Source organism: Sipha flava, unplaced genomic scaffold (assembly GCF_003268045.1).
Source record: "Sipha flava isolate LNK unplaced genomic scaffold, YSA_version1 194_pilon_pilon, whole genome shotgun sequence".
NCBI lineage: Eukaryota > Metazoa > Arthropoda > Insecta > Hemiptera > Aphididae > Sipha > Sipha flava.
The window spans coordinates 88,223-112,391 of NW_020272758.1; the positions used below are offsets into that span (position 1 = coordinate 88,223).

The 24,169-nt window shown below is 32.5% G+C and overlaps 2 protein-coding genes across 2 annotated transcripts; one reads left to right on the top strand and one right to left on the bottom strand.

The window, feature by feature from the left end:
• Positions 1-7,769: 7,769 nt before the first annotated feature.
• On the top strand, positions 7,770-17,760 carry LOC112681659 (mediator of RNA polymerase II transcription subunit 15-like). The gene is made up of 3 exons (XM_025551931.1): positions 7,770-8,042; positions 12,370-13,215; positions 16,193-17,760. The coding sequence occupies exons 2-3, from the start codon at positions 12,370-12,372 to the stop codon at positions 17,453-17,455; spliced, it is 2,109 nt and encodes a 702-aa protein (XP_025407716.1). The 5' UTR covers positions 7,770-8,042; the 3' UTR covers positions 17,456-17,760.
• Positions 17,761-21,192: 3,432 nt separating this feature from the next.
• Positions 21,193-23,202, bottom strand: LOC112681669 (zinc finger and BTB domain-containing protein 41-like). The gene is made up of 4 exons (XM_025551946.1): positions 22,936-23,202; positions 22,401-22,571; positions 22,089-22,343; positions 21,193-22,028 (listed from the first exon to the last, which is right to left on the bottom strand). Exons 1-4 carry the CDS (start codon positions 23,077-23,079, stop codon positions 21,264-21,266), a joined length of 1,335 nt encoding a protein of 444 aa, XP_025407731.1. The 5' UTR covers positions 23,080-23,202; the 3' UTR covers positions 21,193-21,263.
• Positions 23,203-24,169: the final 967 nt, after the last annotated feature.

A 24,169-nucleotide genomic window follows, 5' to 3' on the forward strand; every position in this document is an offset into this window, starting at 1 on the left:
ATTAATAATTTTTCTTCCCATGGGATATTTAAAAGTTACATACATGTACAACATTATTTGTCCATCAAATCATCCGTTGCGGACGTTTCATATATTTAGGACATACAAATATAATAACATAATAACAACGTTTTTGATAAATGGTATTCCTATAGGTTATATTACATATACAACGTATACTCTCAACATAATTTTGAAAATTCACAGGTATACTATGTATACTCTCAAGTGACAGACACTCCACGGAAAAGTATTAAATGTAATTACTTTTACAAGTTTTAATTTTAACCTTAATTTGTAATAGACATTCATTTTTCCTTCAGATGATTGGTATAATACTATGAAATAATTATTGGTGGTATATACCATGTATTTTTACAATGTAAATAAATTGATACCATTGTAAATACATGGTATACACCACCAATAATTATAGCTTTAATTTCTATTTCTGTAAAAAATAAAAATGTAAACGTTCTAATTTGTTTTAATACTTGCAACCCTTTCTCACCACCACCGGCTAAATTATAAAAAAAGTCCATATTTAGACAGTAGATAGGCATAAGTTGGCGTAGTATATTCTCAACAAATTTAATGGGAACTTCACTGTTTATAATGTGCACATGTATATATAGTACATGTTAATTGGATAAACATTCTGATGTTTGTGAACTACTCATTAACGTATATGAATTTATATGAGTTTAATTAATTTTACGTACAGTAATATTAAAAAAAAAAAACCGACGGATGTGAACACGTTTTAATATTATCTGCATTAAGTGATCAGACTTACGTAGGTAGGTTAAAGCTAGTACATTGTGAATAAAATTAATAACGACGTTGATGTCTTACTAAATTATTTTACTAGAAAATAACCTTCATAACAAACATAAATCTATTACAAAAGATGAGTGGAATGCTGATAGTGTTTGAAAATATACAATATAGCGACTAATAAGTATGGTTAGGAAACGATAAATTACAGCAATACAAAAATAATTTCACTCATATTTTAATGAAATACAATTCATTAAATAAATTAAACAATTGGAATTGTTTAATTTAACTAATGGGTAAAGGTTGTTAGTCTAGTACTAATTTTTATCAAGTTTGAAAATAATAAAAATTATAGGTATTTACATCATAAGCATATCAAATATAAAATAAGAAATATTTAATTTAAAAAATTAATTAATTAATTAATGTTCATATAGATCAAATTATGTTTCAATTTTTTTTTTTTTTTTAATAAATTATTATAAAGTTCAATAAATTACATCTCTACCGTACTTATTAAATTGTTAATTAATCATTAGAATTTTGTGAGGTTTTTGGATTATTTTTACCATTTTCAATATGATGTGTAAAACCTAAAACAAAATCTAGTAAAAAAAAAAAAAAATTGATACAATAAAAGTGAACGAAATTCACGCCCTAAAAAAATGTGTTATGTATAACTGATATGTATTTAAATATACTTAGTAACATATATTAAATATACTTAAGTTTTATATTTAAGTATATTTAATCTTTGTTAGTAAAAAGAGCTATTGCCAAAATTAGGTAAAAATCAACTCATTATTTAAAATTTAAATCCTTTTTTTTTACTATCAATTATAGCTATAAATAATGAAATATTTAAGGTTAGAATAAATAAATCAAAGCAAATTGACTTAAGTACGATTTTTATTTTGAACCGAAAGTGAAGAGTCTATAGTTAAACAGCAAAAAAAAAATTATAAAAAACGTGTTATAACAATAAAAAAAATGACCAAAAAGCAAACACTTCGTCAAATAAATATAAGAATCAATTAAAATTTTTCAGAAATTACATTGAACAAACACTACATCTATAAAAACATACTAAACAAGTTTACTAATTACATTTTTAAACTAAAGTTGATATTGAATTTCAGTCTCAACAGCAGACATTTATAAATTATGTTGATACAATATTTGAGTCAAGTCTCCGTTACTTGTATCGAGAAATTTTGCCATTTTGATGATTTAATGCACACATAAAAATGGTAGTGTCTGAATGAGAGGTGGATTTCAAAATCCCGTTAGCCAAACGACATTCTCACATAATATTTATTTTATTTTTATGTTTACGGCAATTCGTTTAACATTTCGAATCATTATTGGTCTTAATCGTGTTTTCGAACGGCAATATAATCGTATCTGATTCACGTGGATTGTTTCACACACACACACACACACACACACACACACACACACACACACTCACTCACAAATAATTTTTTTCTTTTTTAAAAACAATAACAATTATTACTGATTGCGGCTCGCGTGTTTTAATTTATTCTATTATGATATGACGAACAGTAAACGATGATAACGCGTATTCGCATGTATACTAGGACGCGAGAAATTTAACAGTTATACTGAAGTAGATCGTTTGATTCGTAGGCGCCGAGTAAAAAACGGTTTATTTTCAACTATTACCGCCAAAAGAACTTGGGTAACCACTTGAACCCAAAAGACGTATTTCACACAGCACACTGAAAACGTGCGTGACTGCAGTATGGCGCACGGGAAATTTTAAAAGAGATTAATAATAATATGTAGTGCCGACAGTGCCGTTTACATTTCTGAAACCGCCAACATTACACATCGTACAAAATAACAAATTAAATACCTTCGCCTATGCATATAACGAGTTTTATTTTTCTAACCCAACGTTCACATACACGCATGATCTCAAAAATGACCGTAAAACCAGTTTTTTTTATGTTTTTTCTACATCCGACCGAATACTCTCTTCAGAAATTGTTATTATTATTATTATTATTATTATTATTATTATTATTATAAGCAATATCTAGTTCGGGTTGTGCGTGGTAGAATTCAAAATGCAATAAAAGGATGACTACAATAATACGAATAATAAATTTAATTGATTGTTATAAGTAGATATGTAAAAAAAACATTAGGTACACTTTATTTACGAACGTTTTGGCCGCGACCACATAGTCGAATTACTATATTATACTAATAATTATATTATAGCGTTGAACAGTTTAAATAAAACACTCAAGTAGTTACCTACGATATGGTTGTGGTCACAGTCACGTAGTCAAAAAATTTCTATTAAGGAGCCAACAGTTTTAGGTCCCTGTATCATTTTCCATAATTTGTTTTCTTTGAGAAACTTGCAGAGCCTGTCGTAGGCTCTATTCAACACTGTTTTCCATTTAATATTATGTTTTCTATGAATAGATCTTATATTTAACTTTAAGATAACGTTTTCTACGAATATAAAATTTAATACAATTATGATATATCTATGTATAACCATAAGTTATAAAATAAATTGTAATATCGAATATTTATGGGAAAAGGTTTATTTAATGTGATTGAATATAGCGTGTTTTTGATACGTAATAAAAAATATTTGTAGTTTTATAAATTTTGGGGAGGCTAGTCATAGGCCGGAGTAAATTTAAAGGGCCCGGCCCACCTAACCCCACCTGGTTACATGCCTGTATAGTCAACCATAGTATTGCGTGCGATACATTTTATCAGAGAAAGCTATTTTTTATGAAAAAGAATTTACAATTTTTTCTTTTATTCTTATTAATGCATGGAATTTATTAATTCTTATTAATATAAATATTCCTTTTTTTTTTTTGTGAAAGCTTTTTGGATTTATAATCTACGTCATTTTGCTGGTGTGCATAAAAAAATTATACAAGAAAAATAACAATTTAAATGAAATAATAAAAAATCTGAATAATGATAATTATATTTTTATGAAGACACTACATGAGAATTAAGGATTATTTGGTTTCACTTCGCTATTTCATTGCAATCTATTTTTTTTTTTTATTGTATGGAAATTATTAAACCTTTTTTAAAACCTAATACAAGATTTATATATGACTTTTGAAAACATAATAAAATTAAAATTTTCATAATAATTTTTCAGTATTTTGATCGTTAGATTGGTAAATTTTTTTATAAAGATTTAAGATATTAGTTTGCAAAACTACAAACAATATATATAAAAAAACAATTATCTCTAAATTATAAAATGTTATTAAATTAAATTTTAATTTAAATTTTAAATTAAAAAATACTTCTGATGTAAAATAATATTAATAATATTCACTCTACTCAATCTAGTGTTAATTCGATAATTGATAAAAATAGATATCCCATATATACAACGCATTATTCTTATTTTACGTATTGATTGACTATTGGTAAATTGGAACAAGTTTTATTTAAATTTCATAAAACTATATAAAAACATGAAAACGTACTTTTACTACCTATTCAATTTATAATCATATTTAAATCGAATGATACTATAAAGATTTATATTTTAAAATTATTTTTAAATATTTATTTATTTAGAACATACAAATGCATGTTTATTATAATAATAATTAAATAATATTTTAATTATTATAACAGCAGTAATATTTTCCAACTGCACTGAAATAGTTTTGTTTTAAACATTTGAAAAATTATGATACTGTAGACCTTTAAAAATTATAATTTTCTTACGCCTATCTGTGAATATTTTAATGTATTTTTAATATTGTTTGGAATCTGTATACCTTCATTCAATTATTTTTAAGATGATAAAAATTATAAATCTACTTCTTTGAAATTTCTACCTAATACTTCGGTATACTAAAAGCGAATAAAGTTTTAAAGTTTTATTTTAAAACTTATTTTCATTATTATAACAGTTAAAATTATTTTTGTAAAATCTATTCACATATTTTCTACTCTTTAAAATCGTTTAGTTAGAACCAGATTAAAACTAATTATAAATGATGTGTTTTTTTTTCGTACATGGAATATATTAAAAAAAAAATAATAAATATTGGCGGGGGAATTATTTGGTAGAGATATTTTAAACTTACAAATTACTAAATTAATTGAATAATACAGACAAAATGTTAATTTCTCTATTAAATAGCATTTAATTGTAATATGAACAGAGAGAAAGTATATTATTGGCTATTAAACACTGTTCTAATATTTAATAATATAAAATTAATGATCGTTTATCATTCAATTCAAGTACCAATACAAATCATGATTCAAATATATTTACTTATTTCTACTAATGATAATTACAATTGTATTTGAATACTAGACTATGATTTGTACAGTTAGAAAAAAAATGATAAGTGGATCTAGCAGTTGACAGTGGGCGACAGTAATCTGCTGTAGTACCTGTATGGTGCAGTTTTTCTGGACTGTTATAAAGTTAGATACATTCATAAAATGAAAAACAATTAACTTTAATGAGTTTTGTCAAGATGTATATAGACTAGACTTCCAAATATAGATATGCAAAGCATTTGTTGAAAATCCAATGAAAAAGAGATATTTTTCTAGTGGTGTATAAATTGAAAAGTTGTGTTTATTGATGAATCATAGTTGTCAGAGAAAGAAATGGACAAGCGCGCATACATAATACGCACATAGCTCAAGTACAGTCTTATTAGGTCATAAAAATAATTAAGAGGAAATTTTTTTTTATGAATTTTCTTCGTAATATATTTTAAAATTTAGAATGGTCATTAATGAATTAGAAAATTTACTGCGAGAAAAAAAACTGTGGATATAAAATTTATCTATTTAATAAAATTAAAAAACCATCTAGTTATATAATATTACTGATCGTTAAATATTTTATTTGGTTTTTTAATTCACACCTGAGATTTGTACTCAGAATTACGTTACTTACATGTTAAAATTTTATAAAATGTATTATTTTTTGGAAATAAAACAACAAAATCCGGTATTATTATCAAAATTAACAATGAATACCATGCAATACATACATGGCACGTATGGAACTATTTAATTTTTTAATCTTATTCGTAAGCTATTGAACACATTAATAATATCTATTATAATGCTTGAAATGTACGTGACGTCGATTATAGTGATATCGAAGGACAACTATTTAATGTAGTAGCTAATCCAACCAAAAATTTGTCCAACAAGACAATAACAATTCCGATTATTTTTTAATTTGCCTAAGCTGCATAATTCACGTTTGAAATTTGTAAAATTAATTTTTTTTTTTTTTAATAAATATAGTTTTCTCTAAAAATACCGTTAAAAAAAATGGGACAACTACATATTTGTACCAATATTTATTTTTATACTTGAAGTAGAATAAATAGACTATACTTTAATCTTATAAAAATCTTTGGAAAGTAAATTTAATTTGAACACTTTTTATGTTTACGTATTAAAGAAGTAAATTTTCATTTTCAAGTAGAATTTATGTATACGATATAAATACATATTTTGACCAAATCAATTATTTTTGCTTCTATATGATTTTGTTTCACATAATTTAAAATATATTTGTATGTAGTCAAACAATATACGAATATACAATGTGTACATATATTTAGTTTAACATTTTGAAAATTTTTCATTTCATTAATTTGATTATTGGATCTTCATAGTATTTTAGCCTTGTATTCCGTTGGACCGTTCATCGTTTAATGAACATTTTGGAATAACGTAACCTAAGCATACGCATCGCTGTCTGTTAGATCTAACATTACACGAACAAATTGTTATACAATTATTAAATAACATATAGCGCAACTTAAATATAACCGTTTACGTATTGTCGTATACGTATTATTAGCGGATTTACACGGACGGTAGATGAATAACAACATATAATTTTATAGAAATCATAAAAATTTGTTCTTTGAATTCGGATAATGGAATTTCGTTTGACAAAAAATAGAAAATTTTTTCGTAATATGTGTTGCGATTGCTGCTTGTCGTAGTTGTGTCACTGCTGCATAAACTTGTGCGGAGTAATTTGTTTTCAAAATTTACCCGCGAAACAAATGCCGAACCGCGACAATCATCGTTTGGAAACATATCAAGAAAGACTTGCGATTGACCTTTTATACGGAGGTACGAATCAGAATAATTTTCTACCGGTAACTCAGCTTTCACAAAACGCCAAATACACTTGTACCTTACATACTCGTTTTCGACTAGTTTCTTGAATTTAGCGCTTCGCTCATATCGACGGGATATGGATAGGAACTGTGCGCGGCGAATATGTAGTAGTGCGCAAACACACGTGCACCATAAAATCTATTTATACGTAAATATGTGTGTGCGTGCGTGTGTACAGTAGACCCGCCACCTTTCGGTCATGGTAATAACAATGATAATATGAGCGATATAAGTGTTTGAAAAATATTAAAATAATACAATGATTAACGGCGATTTGGTAGCAACGGAGTGGTTAGGGGGTACACAGTGGAAAATCCACTGCGGAAGATCGGAATCCGATTCACTTTCACGGTAGAAAGAAAAAAAATTTCTCCGAGACAATATGTCAACGAGATTACGGTGAAGCTGAAAACGAGACCCGTCGTAAAATTGCGATAATTATATCGTTGTGCGCTTGGCGGGAAAGCTGGCGGCGTACGAAAGTTGTACCGCGGCCGGTGGCTTGACCATCGACGATCGCCGGTAGGTATGGTCTGCCGTACACGCGGTGCGGTAAAGTAGCTCGATGATTTCGTATTCTCCGGCTCCGGTCGGAAAGACGTCGAAGAGAGAATCGGCGATGAGAAGTGAGAGAGACGGACAGAGAGACAGTTAGAGAGAGAGAGAGAGCGAGGGAGACGGATGGATGACGTTGAACCGGAGTGATGGTATACGGAACACCGATGTCCGTGATCTTGGAGGGGCGAAGAGAGCGGTGCACAGGAACTTATAAATATTGGTCGGCCGGTAACCCAAATATCATTCGTATCTTTTCGTCGTGACCTTGGTCGTGCGTGCGTGCCATCTTCTTAACAGCGGTCTTCGCGCGGTACATTGGTAACAGTCCGTCGCGTCTGATCGCGCGAGCTTCAAGTTCAATCAAATAAAACACGCGCGCGTTCTGCCACTGAGCCCGTCGTCGGCCATGACCGGATGCTGAACGAGATCGAACCGTCGTCGTAACCACCCACTGCAACTGTTTGCGTTCACGTACGTGCGATAAATTCTCAACATTCGAAGTAAGTACTACCACTCGTGGTAATCATAGGCGTGCGCAGACTTCGATTTTCGGTCAAGCCTGGAACAATTAGTTCCCCTTAATACTTGGACAGTGCCCTTAATTTTTTTTTAACACATTAATCTAACTGTAAATTAAAAACTATGTAAATAGAATCAAGTTGTATGTGCACACAACATTAATTGGCTAATTTCTAGATATATATATATATATATATATATATATATATATATAAGATCCTTTTAACTGATCGATTTCTTACATTAATAATTATTAACAAATAAAATAATATATTATCTACTGTACTCATAAATCACTCGCAGTCTTGAAAATGTAATGTGTTTGATGAAAAATAATTTTTTATTGAACATTGACTTTTAATTTTTACCAGTTCGGCTTATTTACGAGTTTTTTCGTTTACTGTTTTTACAACCGTTTCGTTGACATGTTTGAAATATTTTAAAATAAATTATAATAATATCTCACACAATAATATAAATATTACTAAACAGTTAACACATTGCATATTAAACACTTAACACTGTCCTAACTTGACAACCCTAACTTAAAAAGATTCCGGTCGAGTCCGTATGCCAATGGTGGTAATCATATATATATATCGGTTATGCGGTGCTCTTGTACCGAGCGCGGGTCCCTGACGGCACTTAAACCAAACGCATTTCGCACACGATAATAATTCAATAATTTATGCTTCATCGAACGACAACATGAATATAATACTATACACGAATCCCCGTTATCGATGTTCAAATTAACCGGCGCTGGCATTTTTTTGTTAATATTTTGAAAACGACAATAATATATAAACATACCACTATCGGTGAGCCAATGACACGATAAAATTCGATATCAAATATGTTTATAATATTTTAATATCATTCGTGATTGCGAGGGAACATTCGAGAGTAGGAAACGATCCTCTAGACACGCAATACGTCGATAGTTTGAACACATTAAACTTAACACCAATGCAGTCGAACGGTCGAACGTCCGTTTGTGCTTAACAGCCTGTAACGTTATGCGTGTCCACGCGCGCATTTGTCATCGGCACACATAACAATATAATACCTTGTATTGTACGGTACAGTATAACAGTATCCTGTCTATAATACTTTGTGTTACTGACGACGGCCGGGTCGATGATACGTATTACGCATAGGTACGTGTGTAAAAAAAAACCGTAGGATTCGCGTTCCCGCTTTCTAATTTTTTTTTTTTTTTTTATTAAATAAAGCACAATTTAAAAGAAGATACAATTTATTATACGGGTATATTTACAAGTAGGTAAACCTTAGACACACAATAACGTATCCATAGCTCTCGCGCGCAAAGTATTCCGATCGAAGAATAGTCGTCGTCGTCGTCGTGAATACTGATTCACTTTTATTTTACTGACACACAAACCGTTACCGGTCGATACGACGCGCTGCACATCTTGCATATTTGTTACCTGCCGCCCGTCGCCACCTCTGACCGTCATGCGGATGTTGCGCGCACGCATGCATCGTTTTATGTTCCAGAAACATTAACCGTATTTCACTAGTACGATTCGTTGATATTATTTAATGGAGTAAACACGGTGTATGTGGTTTGGTACTTCTCAAACGCTGTACGTGCCATTATTTTGTTGTGTTACACGAACAACGCGTTCCATGCTCAAACATAAACCTTAAGTACGTACGTATATAATAGTTCTCGGACGTCTATAATAACAATATATATATATATATATATATATATATATTGCACGTTCTTAGGTGAATACACGGTTAAAATATGTACACGATATTATTCGTAGATCAATAATGAATAAATTATAGTGCCGTTTACACGTCGAATCGCCGTCGATTATTATTATCTATTATCTAACCATCGACGTCTATACCGTACACGCTTAACGTATAATATACACAACAACGTTACGACTGACGCCCACGGTCTATTATTATTTAACGCGATCCGCGTTTGGCGAATCGTGTTTTTATTACCGTTTTTATTTTTCCTAATTACGTTAACGAAAATAAAAACACTATCCGTTCACCGTACCGCGTTCTATACATGTATAGTGTTTTATTTAGTACAATCATTCATTCGGGATTGCCGTGACTGAATGGATTAGATAGCTGTGATTTAACCTGATATTCCGATCGCCAGCAGTTTTTTCCCTCGGAACTTTGGTTCTGAGAGAAAAAATCACCATCTCCCCCTTATCCAATTAACTGTTAACCAAAACACGAATTCCAACACTATTGTCTCGATATGAGCTAGTCCTGATGTACTCCTATCATACGACACCAAGTACAAGGAGCAATGAACCTATTAACGAAGCCCCTTAAAAAAATGATTCATTTCCGAATGCGAGATAAATTAAAATAAAACTTGCAAAAGTATAGAATTACAACGTAATCGTATCACAAATAATGAACACTAATTAAAACTTAATGTTTAATATACAAAGTAGGTAAACTATTGGACTAATTAGACGTAAAAAACGATAGTAACAGTAATGTATATACTTAATATCTTTCCAAATATAAAATTAAAAGGTTTTTTTCATCGACGTAAACTTGGATAAGTCCGAGATAATAATCCGATGAGTACGTAAATATTATAATCTACATTTTTGAAATCTTAGGCACGTTTTGAAAAGTTTTACTTAAACACGAAATTAACGGGTTGGTCGAACACAATAGACGGGTTAGAAGGCATGTGTGCACGCACCGATGACTCTAGTGTGTTTGTTTTTTCCGTTTGTTTTCCCTTCATCGAGTAATGGTTAAAACCAACCCAAGCATGCGAATGTATTTATCTAATAATATTCGCCTAGTCGTGCGTTCCCGCGGTATTTAGGACGTTGTTCAATCGAATAAGACGACTGCGATCAATTAATTACTACTTTGCTCACCACGCAGGCGTCACCGCTTGCCAAAACCGTTTGAAACAACCGTATTTATCGTACAAAAGGATCATAGTCGTTGTGGCACGTTAACGGAATTCGGTAAACACAAGCACTCACATATACGCAGGACATACGTGTTTTTCCATTTTATATTATTACGATCCGGTGGTTCCGATTAGTAAGCGAAAGCAGACTACAGACTTTCCTGCTCAAGCACGCGCGTGCGTGTGTGTCTTCCAGATAAACCGGATAATACATATAAGTCTATAACCGAACGAAGTCTCGCGCGCGCGGTAATTACATTAAACCACTTTCTTTCCGGCCGCACCCGAAATAATATATATAGACTCGTATACTGTAGGTATAAATTTTCGCGTGTAATATACAATTTCACTGTGGGTAAAACGTCACCGTGGCCGCGGTCCGGTCAAACCCCTGTAGCAGATCCAATGCCTTTCCTCCGATCGAGTTCTATCCGTTCGTCAATCACAATATCATAAATCGTACAGAGTTACATGTACATGTATTTATTGTGATTTCGAGATCGGGGCTTTCACTCGCCAACAAGACTGAATCGAAACTCATCTCTCCATATCCGACATAATCATGACGTACGCACACGTACAACACAAGACTTACTTGTGCGTTCATCATTGCCGCCGACGACGACAAAAGCGAACGCTTAATCCGGAATAACGAGCAATGACGCCTGTTGCGTAGGTCTCACGAATGTGTCACAAAATCGACTACTGTATAGGTATCCAAAATGTCAACGAAACTTTACCATGTATTTATCTCCGATCATCCGACATGTGAGCAAAATTACTCGACGCAGGATAATATTTCTTTTCCATCGTGGATAATCGTTCTAATATTATCTAATCAAATGACGAAAACATATCAATCAATGAGATCATAGGGTTTATTTTCGAAGCATTAACAACAAAATTTCGAAGTAGTATTTAGTATTATAACAAAGTTAAGAAAAATAAAACACAAGGACTTCTCCCCCATAAATAAAAACGCTTTCAGTGATTAAAATATAATAATATTTTATCGAATACATTATAATATATTTAATTTGAAATGTGATAAGGCTTTAAAAAATGCTTGTACAAAGCTTATTAGCTATTATGAAAGTCTTCGAGTACTGACGTACAAACGAACCGTAATATCATAATACAATATAAATTCATTATTATTCAAATGAAATATGTGGAAATAATTGGAAGCCCTAAGAAAGAAAATGTCTGGTTAAAGCAACGATATTGTCTCGAATCATAGATAATAACCGTTAACATTGAATTTTATTTCGCTAAACGAATGTATATTCGAATGGCCAAATGTAATGAAAATTGCGAATATCATCTGCAAGCGTTAAAGTCTAATGCGTTTGATTTTTTTTCAGATGAAGGTAGCGGTGACCGTTTTAGCATTCGTGGCTACCGTGGATCTGGTACTTGGTGGACCGGGATACGGTCCACCGCAACCGTTGCCGAGTCCGCAGAAGTACAGACCCCCGAACGGAGCACCGATCCCAGCCAAGTATCCTCCGTTCCCCGGCGGTCCTTTCGGTAAAAACGAATTCTACTCCAAGTACAATCCGCATTCGCTACCGCCTGGGTTGCGCGGACCGCAGCCACAACTGCCGCCACCCTTCGGCAAATATCCGCCACCGAGCAAACAGCAACATCATCAACACCAGCTTCAAATCCAACATCCACATCCGCAACAACAACAACAACAACAACAACTGCAACAGCAGAAATACAACCAGCCACAACAGCAACAGAAACCCCACCACGCTCCCAACTTCAGACCGTTGGGACCGCAATTCCAATCAAAACCGCATTTAGCTCAGAACAGTTTCGCCGTCCAAGAGCATGGTAATCAAGATCAGCGACCCACGGCAAAGATAACCAACGGTTGGACGGGACCCAGGCCGCAACAGCCCGCGGGACCGCCAGACTTCCCGCCGCGTTTCCCGGCCACGGTCGCGGCCGCAGCAGCGGCAGCTTCATCCGCTCACGTGGCGGTGGCTACGCCGACGCCGTACGCCGAAAAGGTGGCCAGACCATCGTACATAATAAACAGTGACGACGAGAGGGGTCCGATAAAGACCATACCGGCGCCGAACCTGAACCCGGCGGACAGGCCGGCCGACTTCGAGGAACAGCTTTACAGGGCGCAGCATCAGCAGTCGTACGCGCAGCCGTTGGACAACTCGATAACCGACGACAAACAATTGTACCAGGTAATGTCACGGAATCCGGTCGTTCAGATGTTTTAGTTTTTTGTAGAAAAACAATAGATTTGCCGCGATGTGACGTATCTATGTTTCGGGAATTAGGGTTCCGAGACCCTTTTTTCTTTTTAAATGAATATTTACTATCTGTACACATTTAGTTAATACAATAAATAAATCTTGAAGGCTTATAGTAGAAAACAAGCCGGGGCCCTCTATAATTCAAAACTCAACCAGATAACTCGAATAGGAATATAACTCAGTGGCGTCTTTTCGTTTTTTTCTTCAAAATATTAACTCGGCGGCTCACTTCACTGAAGTATCGATTACCGTGGAGGGAGTCAAACCAGTCGAAAAATATAACGATTTGTACTTATTACACAAGTACTCGCGTACAGTATACGTCTCATTTTTCCGATTTACAACGTGTCAATGGTTTTGTAAAAGACGAATTTATATTTTGATAATGTGCTGACTTTGAAATAGCTATAATCTCGGGTGTGGAAACTGTGCAAGAGTCCCCCCTCCCCTAAATGACGCCACTGATTTAACGTGAACTGGAATTTAACATATTTACGGTGAATTCAACAACGGACAATACAATACAATCAGGATTCCCCTGATATAATATGATATAATATTGAATATTACCAAAAATTTTACTTGTAAATTTTGAGCCTGAATTAAAGAAAAAGTTTGAGACAACCCTCCCCCCCCCTAGAAGTAAGTCTAAATACGCCCCTGGGTCACCATTCGATGTAAACATAATATTGTAATAATGTGTAACACAAAAAATGTAGTAGGCGAGAAATGGATCTCGCTAATCTAACTCGGCTAAAGTATGATGGACGCGTTCATGGGGAATAATCGAAATATTTTAATACTTTCTCTAGAAATTCGACAGAACTCGTGATGTGTAGAAATTTGTTGTGTTACGACGCGGAATTACACGATGAAAAATCAAAAATGTCGTACGTCGTACACTGATAAAAAAAGATCAAACGGAATTATAATAATGTGGCATTAAATCGAAGAGAAAGGACAACATGATTGTAAAATATGTAACAATTGATACGTGTACGTAAATACCGGGTACATGTAATATTAGCCACCAATAATAATATAATAATTACACGTGTAATGTTATCTACTACAGAATCCGTTGACAGTTGGCAGGTATTTTATTTTCAAATCCAAACGTTTGGGAACGGGTGCGTAAACGTGTTTGACACGAACGAAACGCAATGGAAAATATTTAATGACCGACGGATAGCGTATTATAACTGGTCTTATAAATAAAAAAAAAAAAACGGTTGACTGATCAAATCGTTAACTGTATAAGGTATGAACAGTTAACGATTTGATCGACTAGTACAAGTTTCCCTCCAATATTTTTGCCTCATAATCATAATTTAAAATATAAATTTAATGTCAACATATAATTTCTAATCTTCTTTTATTATTATTAATTCGTATAAGCAATACAATTTATTCATAAAGTAAAAGTGTCTTACAATTTTTTGATTTCTATTTCCACAATCATGTATGTTTCTAAATTTCAAATTACCAAATTGAAAACTGGTTATTATTAATGACATAAAACTTATTGTTTACCTACATTGTACCAATTATAATTACTCCGGAATCTAAAATAAAAACCAAGAAAACTAGTAAAGCTTTCCACAATTATATTATACGAATATTAGACAAATTATTTATCAGAAAATTATTAATATCCATGAGCAAAACCGCAAACTACAATCACGTTCCAATCATAAATTTCTACTCCCATTATTTATTTTATTACAATCCCGATCATCGTGACTACAAACTACCACGGATAATCGATTATACTACAAAAAGACACTCACGCAATGAATAAAAAGCATGAACATAAAAGATAGTATTAAAACTAATTTATCTTTTCCCGAAACAAAATTAAAACAACGTCCGTTAATGTTCACTTCAGATCACAAGCGTGATTTCAATTTTGACTTGGGGGGTTGAATATATGAAGGGCAAGCAGACCCGTGGGGAGCTTTGCTCTCCACACCCCCCACACCAATCACCATTCATTTTACCTTATAATATTACTTCATAATCTGATTAAATTTTTTTTATCTTCATTATTACGGTCGACCTATCACAAATTTCAAGTAAGGGGGTGTGACTTAAAATAAATATAATTTTAACAGCGTAGTAATACAATTATTAATTTATTTTATTATACCTATATATCAATCAAAATAAACAACAAATTATAATTGTAACCTTTTATTGGTCTTAGCATACTCAATTAGCATATCCTCAGCTTTAAGCTGATTTGATACTTCTCTTTCAATATTTATTATTACCAAACTGGAAAATCGCTCATCAAACTAATATTATACATTTAATTCTACAATACCAGTGATAATTTTTATTTTATAATTAACATAGCCATCTCATAGTATATAATATTATTTAAATATAAAAATAAAACAAAACTGTACACATTTATAATATTATAACATTTTAAATTTGTAGATTTTTTTGGAGGGCTACGGCTAAGTTAGGCTTAAGTCCCCCGAATTTGTGCCTAGGTTTCAGATACTCGATAATATCGAAATTATGACAAGAAACGTTTAGTGTAGAATTTCGGGGCTATCCAAACAACTGCTATTGTATTGATGAAAAAATAGTTTTTAAGAGCATTAAAGTTAAGAAAATAATTCATTAGTAAAATAAACAAAAACGTATTTTAAAATATATTTTTCAATTTATGTATCTACATTTTTATAATATTACTTGCCACGTGAACGGACAGTGCCGTCACAAGGATTTCCTTACGCCAAATTATATCTAACTATTCTAACTTGGCAAATTGAGGGCCCCGAATTTGTTTTAAGTTCGAGACCTTAGGCAATTGCTACGACAAAGCTAACAGGATTGGCGTATTGTTGGACTAAAATTAACTAAAGCGCTTCTTTTTATACCGCCGTTACAGGTAACAGAAGACCCGAGCGTGTACAAACCATTCAGCAGCCAACCGTCGTACTTTGCCCCAGACCTGGACGTCAGGACTACACCAAAGGTACCGTCTGTGGGCAAGGTGCCGTTGGACATCGCGCTGCAGCAGCATTTGGATAAGCAGCACCAACAATTTTCAGCCGAGCACGCCGGTGCCAACGGTGACACGCTGACACCGCAAGAGCTGTACTCGTTGTTGAACGGTAACCAAGCAGCAGCGGCGCAACAGACTGCTTACATGGTACCACAAACGGTAATGTACGCGGTACCACAATCACAGGACTTGCAGGTCGGCCACCAGCTCCATTACCAGCCACAGGGCATACAACTGCAGTACGCCGCTCAGCAGCCGACCGCTGCCGCCGCCGTCCAATTGCAGTACGCGCAGCCGACCGCCGCCGACCTGCAGTACTTGCAGCCTCAACCGGTCCAATATCAGCAGCAAGCGGTCCAATACCATCCGCAACCGGTCCAGTACCAGCAGCCAGCTGTGTCGTATCAGCAGTACCAGCAAATGTCAACGGGCGATCAGCACGGATCGCAGCCGACGGCCGAAAGCGTGGCGTACAATCAGCAACAGGAGCAGCAACAGCAGTTGCAGGAGCAGCAACAGCATCAACAGGAGCAGCAACAAAGTCAACAGGAGCAGCAACAGCAGTTGCAGGAGCAACAACAGGAGCAGCAGGAGCAGCAGCAGCAGCAGCAGCAGCAGCAACAAGATAACGATGTGCAGTACCAGCAGGAGCAAGCGGACTACGAACCCAGGAACCGGGAAAAGGACATAGCCGAGCAGCAGCAGCAGCAGCAGCAAGAACCGATAGCGGACGAGGAAGCGACGGTGCAGGACCAGAGCAAGTTCGAGAGCATTCGCGACCAGTACTACTCGGCGGTGCCAAACGAGCAGACGGCGGGCGTGCTGGCGCAGATCGCGCAGTCGGCGGCCAACAACGACGCGGCGACAGCGATTGACGAGCCGGGTCGCGTGAACGCCGACCAGCCGTCCACGCAGCTGAAGACCACGGTGCAGGTGCAAAAATCGGTGCCGTTGTACGAGGGCACGTACGCGTCGTCCAGGCGCACCAATCAGGAGTACGTGGACGAGGGCGGCGATAACGACGGCGAACTGATGATGGGCAGCGAGTCGGCGGTGGCCGGGTCGGACGACGCGTCCGTCAACGGGCACGCGCCCAGCCAGTTCCCGTACAACGCGGCCAAGATAAACGCGTTCGCGGCCAACTGATCCGTTCGCCGTGCCGGCGACTAAACGCAAAAGTCGCGCGACTGCAACAGTCGCGCCGACACGCAACAGCGTCATGTCATAATCGTTAGTGTTTACGTTCGAGTTCAGTTAATTTAATTTTCCACGCGACCGCCGTACTACGCTACTACGCGTTCGCGAGGCTTATTTATTATTTTTTTGTCGTAAGTTTTTGTACTGTTTTACGCGCAAACCCGTCGTTTTACTATTGTTCTCGTGTTGCTTACCTATACGCTGTACCAATAATATTTATTTATATATGTATATTATAAGCGATACTGTTCGTACTCCAGAATCGTGTTATTCGGTTTCACGGCTTGCCGCGTGATCCGGTCGAGCGTATTTTTATTTTATAGATAATTATTTAATTTATTGCATTTTTTTTTTTTTTACCAAATTTTATTGTTTATTGTAATATAAATGACGGTAATAATAATATGATACTGTACACGCGAACGATTGCTCAAAAAATATAATATTATCCGTTCGGTACTTTACATTGTATTTGCCACGTTAAACCTATTGCATACCTAATTATTTTTAAAATACCCATCTCCATTAATATTTTGAACGCCCCTCGGTGCTTATAATAATTTTCTTTTAACAATTTTTGTCGCGTGTAAAAAAAAATTTCAAGAAATCTTTGAGTGCCTAAAATATTCAACGCGCTTTCCACAAAACACTAAATCGGACTTGTCGATTTCTTATAAGTATTTAATATTATTGCTTTATACCTTATATAGGTACACGTGTACCCGTGTCTGATAATTTACTATAATAAAGAAATTATGCGAAATAACTCCAATTATTACCAGGGTCAGTTGTATAAATAATAAATATCCATAATATTTTTTAATATGTTTTAAACATAAAGTAAAATATACCTAATATATTTTGCAAATGTCCCATTTATGCAGAACGCAGGTAGGTGATTCATAAATATTAAATAAAAAAAATTAAACGAAATTACTAACTGAACATAAACGTGAACGAGTTCAATTTTTAAGTGAACGTTCCGTACACTGACTGTTACTGATATTACTAATAAAGATTTACCATCTATTATTACCTATACTACAGAATAGAATGAGCATTTTAAATACAGAACAAATATCAAATTATAAATAGATACTATGTAAAATAATTGTCTGTAATTGTCTTTTAAAAAAGACATCAGACAACATTGTGATTTGTCTAATATGATACAAGTTATCAAAACTATTTAGTTGTATAGAAGCAATTCGGAAATCAAAATAAATTTATCTATAGATTAAAACCGAATGTATTAGATTCTAGCAAATCGAAACTTTACATTTTGCATACCGTCAATAACTATTCATCATTAATATTAGGTACTCATTAATCACTACCAAATCTTTGAATTTAGAATCAAATTTTTATATTTTACCACTACCTACATATATATTACATAGATCATATAATATATGATTTGCTCAAACATAATTTAAAAATATAAAAATACTATACATACGAGTATTTGAACTTATACATAAAAAGATTATGTGAACATAAATATTTCCTTCAAAATAACTATTGCCAGAACAATCATATATTTATAATAGAAAACATTTTGAAAAAAAAAAAGACTAAAAACAGAACTTATTAGGGCTTAGGAGTGTGGCAGCGGAAGATAAAGACATTTTGTTTATGAGATTCAAAATGAGAATTAATGATGGATGATTATTTGAAATATCTAGACAATTATTTAAGAACTTTATTTTTCATTATTAGGGCTTGAAAGTTGATGACCTTAACATTAAAAATGACTTAAAAATTACAAATATTTGTTTTAAATTAATAAAAATACATTTTTAAAATATTTTACTTTATTTTACTGTAAGATTCTATATAAATTTATCAAAACTTACAAATTACTCAAAATATGAATTAAAAATTACAACAAATGTCCTTAACATATGAAATTAAAAAATTACAAATATTTGTTTCATAAATTTGTCAAAGTTTACAAATTACTCAAAAGTCAAAATAATTACATTGTAAAATTAAAGCGTATTTGATCTTATTAAGAGTAAATGAACGACGATTATCTGTTCATAAATATTTATATTTGGAAAATCTACGCTCCACGTCCACTGAAGTGATTGGAATGCACAGACGAGCACTAACCGACATTTTAACTTTCGTAATTTCGAAAATATTACCAAAACAACTATAAAATGTAGATATAATAGGTATTACTCGTATTCACTGTACCATGACAACAAAGCGGCGACTGTAATCGACGAGATAAAATCTAATACTAATCGAGATACTTATCGAATATTAGGAAAAAATAATAAAATATAGGTACAATCATATTCACTATAATACAACTACGAATGTAATCAGCGAGATGAAATCGGACAAATATTAAAGTATCGGACTATCTATTTCAAAAAGAAATGACAACTAGTGAACTAGTGTCAAGTCAATAAAAATGTAAAAAAATGACTTAAAAAGTAGTAAACACAAAAAAATACAAAACAAAAATCATTTATTCGGATTCACATGCTAATGAACACATTTGTGGCCAGGAGAACATCGCCTAAAAATTTAAAAAAGAAATGCACAATACATCAACTTTCAAGCACTAGTCATTATCATTAATATTATTTAAAAGGTCCTATATTTTTTAAACTCCAGTTATATTTAAAAACATGTAATCATTTTGGATTATTAACTAACAAATTAATATTAAAATATACAATACAATTAACTATAATGTATATAGAGTACTTAAGTTATAAAAAATAATTATTGAAATTTCTGATAGTTGAATCTACTGTTATGGACAATATTATTTAAGTATATCGACTATGGATTAGCTATTTTCTAAGGAAATATTAACTTTAATTACACTTTTATTATTTAAACCTTATAAAATTAAAAAAAAATATGTATAAAACATGATTTCTTTCAACAAAATAGTTAATTAATCAAAGTTTTATTATGAGGTAGTCTAAATAAATAATGAAATTAATAATAAATTATACACTACATTTTTTAAAACAATCATGGACTGAAGAATTATTTAGTATGCTCACATAATTTTAGTTAAGAAGCTGTAATACACACACACACACACACACACACCCATATATATATGAATGTCTACTTATCAAGTAGTCAAATTAAATGTAGAACACTATAACTTCATTGTTTAACAGTATATTAGAAACAATATAAGAAATTATAATGTAAAAAATATTATTTTTTTTAAATATGACATTAAGCATTTACACTATACTAAAAACCTATGCACCATAATTTTGATTTGTTATAAAAGAAATAATAATATATTATTTATTTAACAAGCTCAATGTATAAATATAACAAGTTTTCTTAATAAACCATAATTTGTGAATACAATTTTAGTATTGGTTTATTAAGATTTATCTCTGCACTAAACAAAACCAATTCATTCCATATTGATAAAATCAATGAAATAAAAGTAATATATTACACTGTAGACAATAGTCTTTACAGTAAGTTAATGATTGAAATAAGTTTGAAATTAAAAAAATAAGAATAAAATAAAAACAATCAAATCATAACTAAAAGTTATCAAGAAATAAAGTGGACAGAACTTGTAACAAAACACTAGGTATATAAGATCGAAAACCAGTATCAAAAAATTTATTAAATTCAAAATTAAAAACTATAAATATTATAATTTAGTACAGAATTATAATACTCAGTCGATAAATAATAATATAAAAATACATAAAAAATAATTTTGAAATAATTAGATTTGAAAAACATTGAAACTTTATACTTCATTTGATAGATGAGTTTCTCGGTGATTTAAAATATCTTTAATACCCGAAAAGTATTTTCCACATTTAGTGCATGCATACATTTTATTTCCTTTTTTTTTGGGTTGATGTACAGAGTTATTGTGTTTTTCCATAGCTTCTTTTGTAGGTAAAACTACATGACAAATATCACATTCAATTTCAAACATATGTTCCAGATCGATGTGTTTGTTTTTTGCTGCGTATGTTGTAAATGAACGATCACAATGATTGCAGCTAAAGACACTTGAAGGACTTGTGTAGTGCACAACCAAATGGTCTTCCATTTTGTCCATGGAATCGAAATAAGCATTACATTTGACACATTGAAACTCTAATGGAGTATTATTATGATGGTTGTTGATATGACGATCGAGACTCGATTTGTTAGAAAATTTTTTATCACAATATTTACAGATGTGAGTAGCATCATGATGCATAGTAGTATGTCGCTTTAGTATTCCAGGAGTTTTGAAATAACTAGGACATTCAGAACACTTAAAACTATTAATATTGTCTAAATGAGCACGAGCTCGATGACTGAGTAGAAGCCCCATAGATTCTGCTTCGAAATTACATACACCACAAATATAGACAACTTTGCCATTTTTCACAATGAGTAACGGTCTTTCAGTGTCTACATCATTTTCGATTTTAATTTTTTTTGATTTATTTTTTTCACTACCCAATAGAGCCTTATCTGAACTTCGTTTGAGATCAACTGAAGAATTTTTCTTTTTCTACAACAAACACATTAAATAAGTGAAAAAAAATCCATTTTTAAATATTTCTTTACTTACATTATTAGTATAAGAGTCTTGGTCATTATTTGATTTATTCATGATAACTTCTGACCTTTGGTTATCACAATTTATCGTCACTGTAAATGTATTTTCATTGCTATCATTGTATGGTGTATCAATGATTTTATTTGTATCACTTAAAACGTTGACCGGTTCAATTGTTAACTCATCCCCATCAACTATGTTGTACACACAACTATCACCTAAATGTACAGAAGAATCTTGTTCCTCCAAATCCAATTTGTACGTCAACTAAATAATAATTGGTTAAAGTTTATGAAATAAATTGATGACTAGATTAATACTTACGTTTAAAGGATCATCGGAGACTTGAATATAAGTGAAATTTACCTCCCTATGCACATTTTTAGATAATTCCAAATCACATGATATAGCTTTACTTTTGAAGTTGTAGGTTAAATCTAGTTTTTCAGCACAGGCCGTACAAATATTTTGAGGGTAATTATCAGATACTTTCACCTAAAAATCATAAATTAAAAAAAGTTTTAAATGTTCTACCATCCAACGGTAAAAATCTTTCATATCAAAAATAATGTAATAAACATATTAGTTGATGTTGTAAATAGAAAAAAAAAAAGAAACCATAAACGACGATTATAACAAAAGTCTAAATATGAATAATTGTAATACAGCTACTTAGCCTTTAAAAGTAAATAAATAAAAAAAAAAAAAATGAAATAAACAAATAACAATTTGTTATAAATATTGTCGAAAGTGACTTGTACTCATAGACAGATAATAAGTGAAATAAAAGGCTGCGGATTGAAACTATTTTGGGCACGTAGAATATAGTATTTTAGAAAATGAGATGATGTGCACGTACGATTAGAGATGTACAGTAATGAATTTTGTCAATAATCGATGTCGTCTTGTCACTGTGTTGTCCGATGGGCACAGTGACGTCAGTTGTGCCGAGACACAAACGGCACACGTCCGATTTATCTTTTCCATTTTCTCGTTCTTCCATATTGGAAACTCGCTCAGGCACAAACGATCTGACGTGCAACACGGTGTCTTGAACGCGAAATAATTAAAACATTTTAAATGGAAACAAAATAACCGGGACGATTACGAGTTGATATTATCTGACGGATCGGATAATCAATGATAAGTAATTGATAACGGACGGTCCCAGTGTGACCAACTGTGCAACGCAATACGACCAAAATACCAGGACTTCCCCCGCCCAAAGGCATCATCATAAAACTAATGTTAAATATTTTGGTCTCATAGGCAGAGCCGATGTTTCACGTGTGATTTTCGATTGCGATTCACTACAGTACTATAAGAAATCGGTATCTAACATGTAAGACCACCTCAGTGACCTATGAGATTTTAAACATCTGAAAAGTTTAACAAAAATAATATCTGGTTGTGTAATATTGTCTAAAAAGAAATTTAAAAAAAAATAGGATCCTAGAACGTTTAGATTTAAAGTACGTTTTCAATAATAATATTTTGTTTTTAACAATGCATCAGTACTTTTTTTTTTTATTGAAAAGAAAAAGAAGGTTTCGACATTGAAGGTCATTAACCTTGTGTGAATATTACATTTTAGTAGAATTTAAGTTTACAAAGTTATTAGTAATAATAAATAGATGTATAATGCTGTATAAACATTTTTTTATATATTCAATAACTTTTTTAATGCTTTCGACTCTCAATAACATATGGTAAATAGGCTTATTTTTAATTTTTCACTGTCAAACTTTAGTTATTACTATAAAGTAGTTAACCTGTATGAAAAACCAAGTTACAAATATGTATTTGATTAATTTTAAAAAGGATTTATTTTTATACACAACAACATTTAAAATAATATTTCTGTTTTGTTTTTCTTTTTATTCGTTTAATTTTGGATTTAAAATAATTGTTCAGGAGAAATGGTTCTGCTATAGGGAGAGGGCTAAAAACACTTACTAATGAAAGTTAGCGTCTTCGAACACAGAGGCATATTGATTTGAACATTGCTTTTTTTATTACTAGTTTTCATAGACGAAACTGACTACAATGAGAATAAATCCCGTGACATTATTGGATTTACAACTATTTAATCA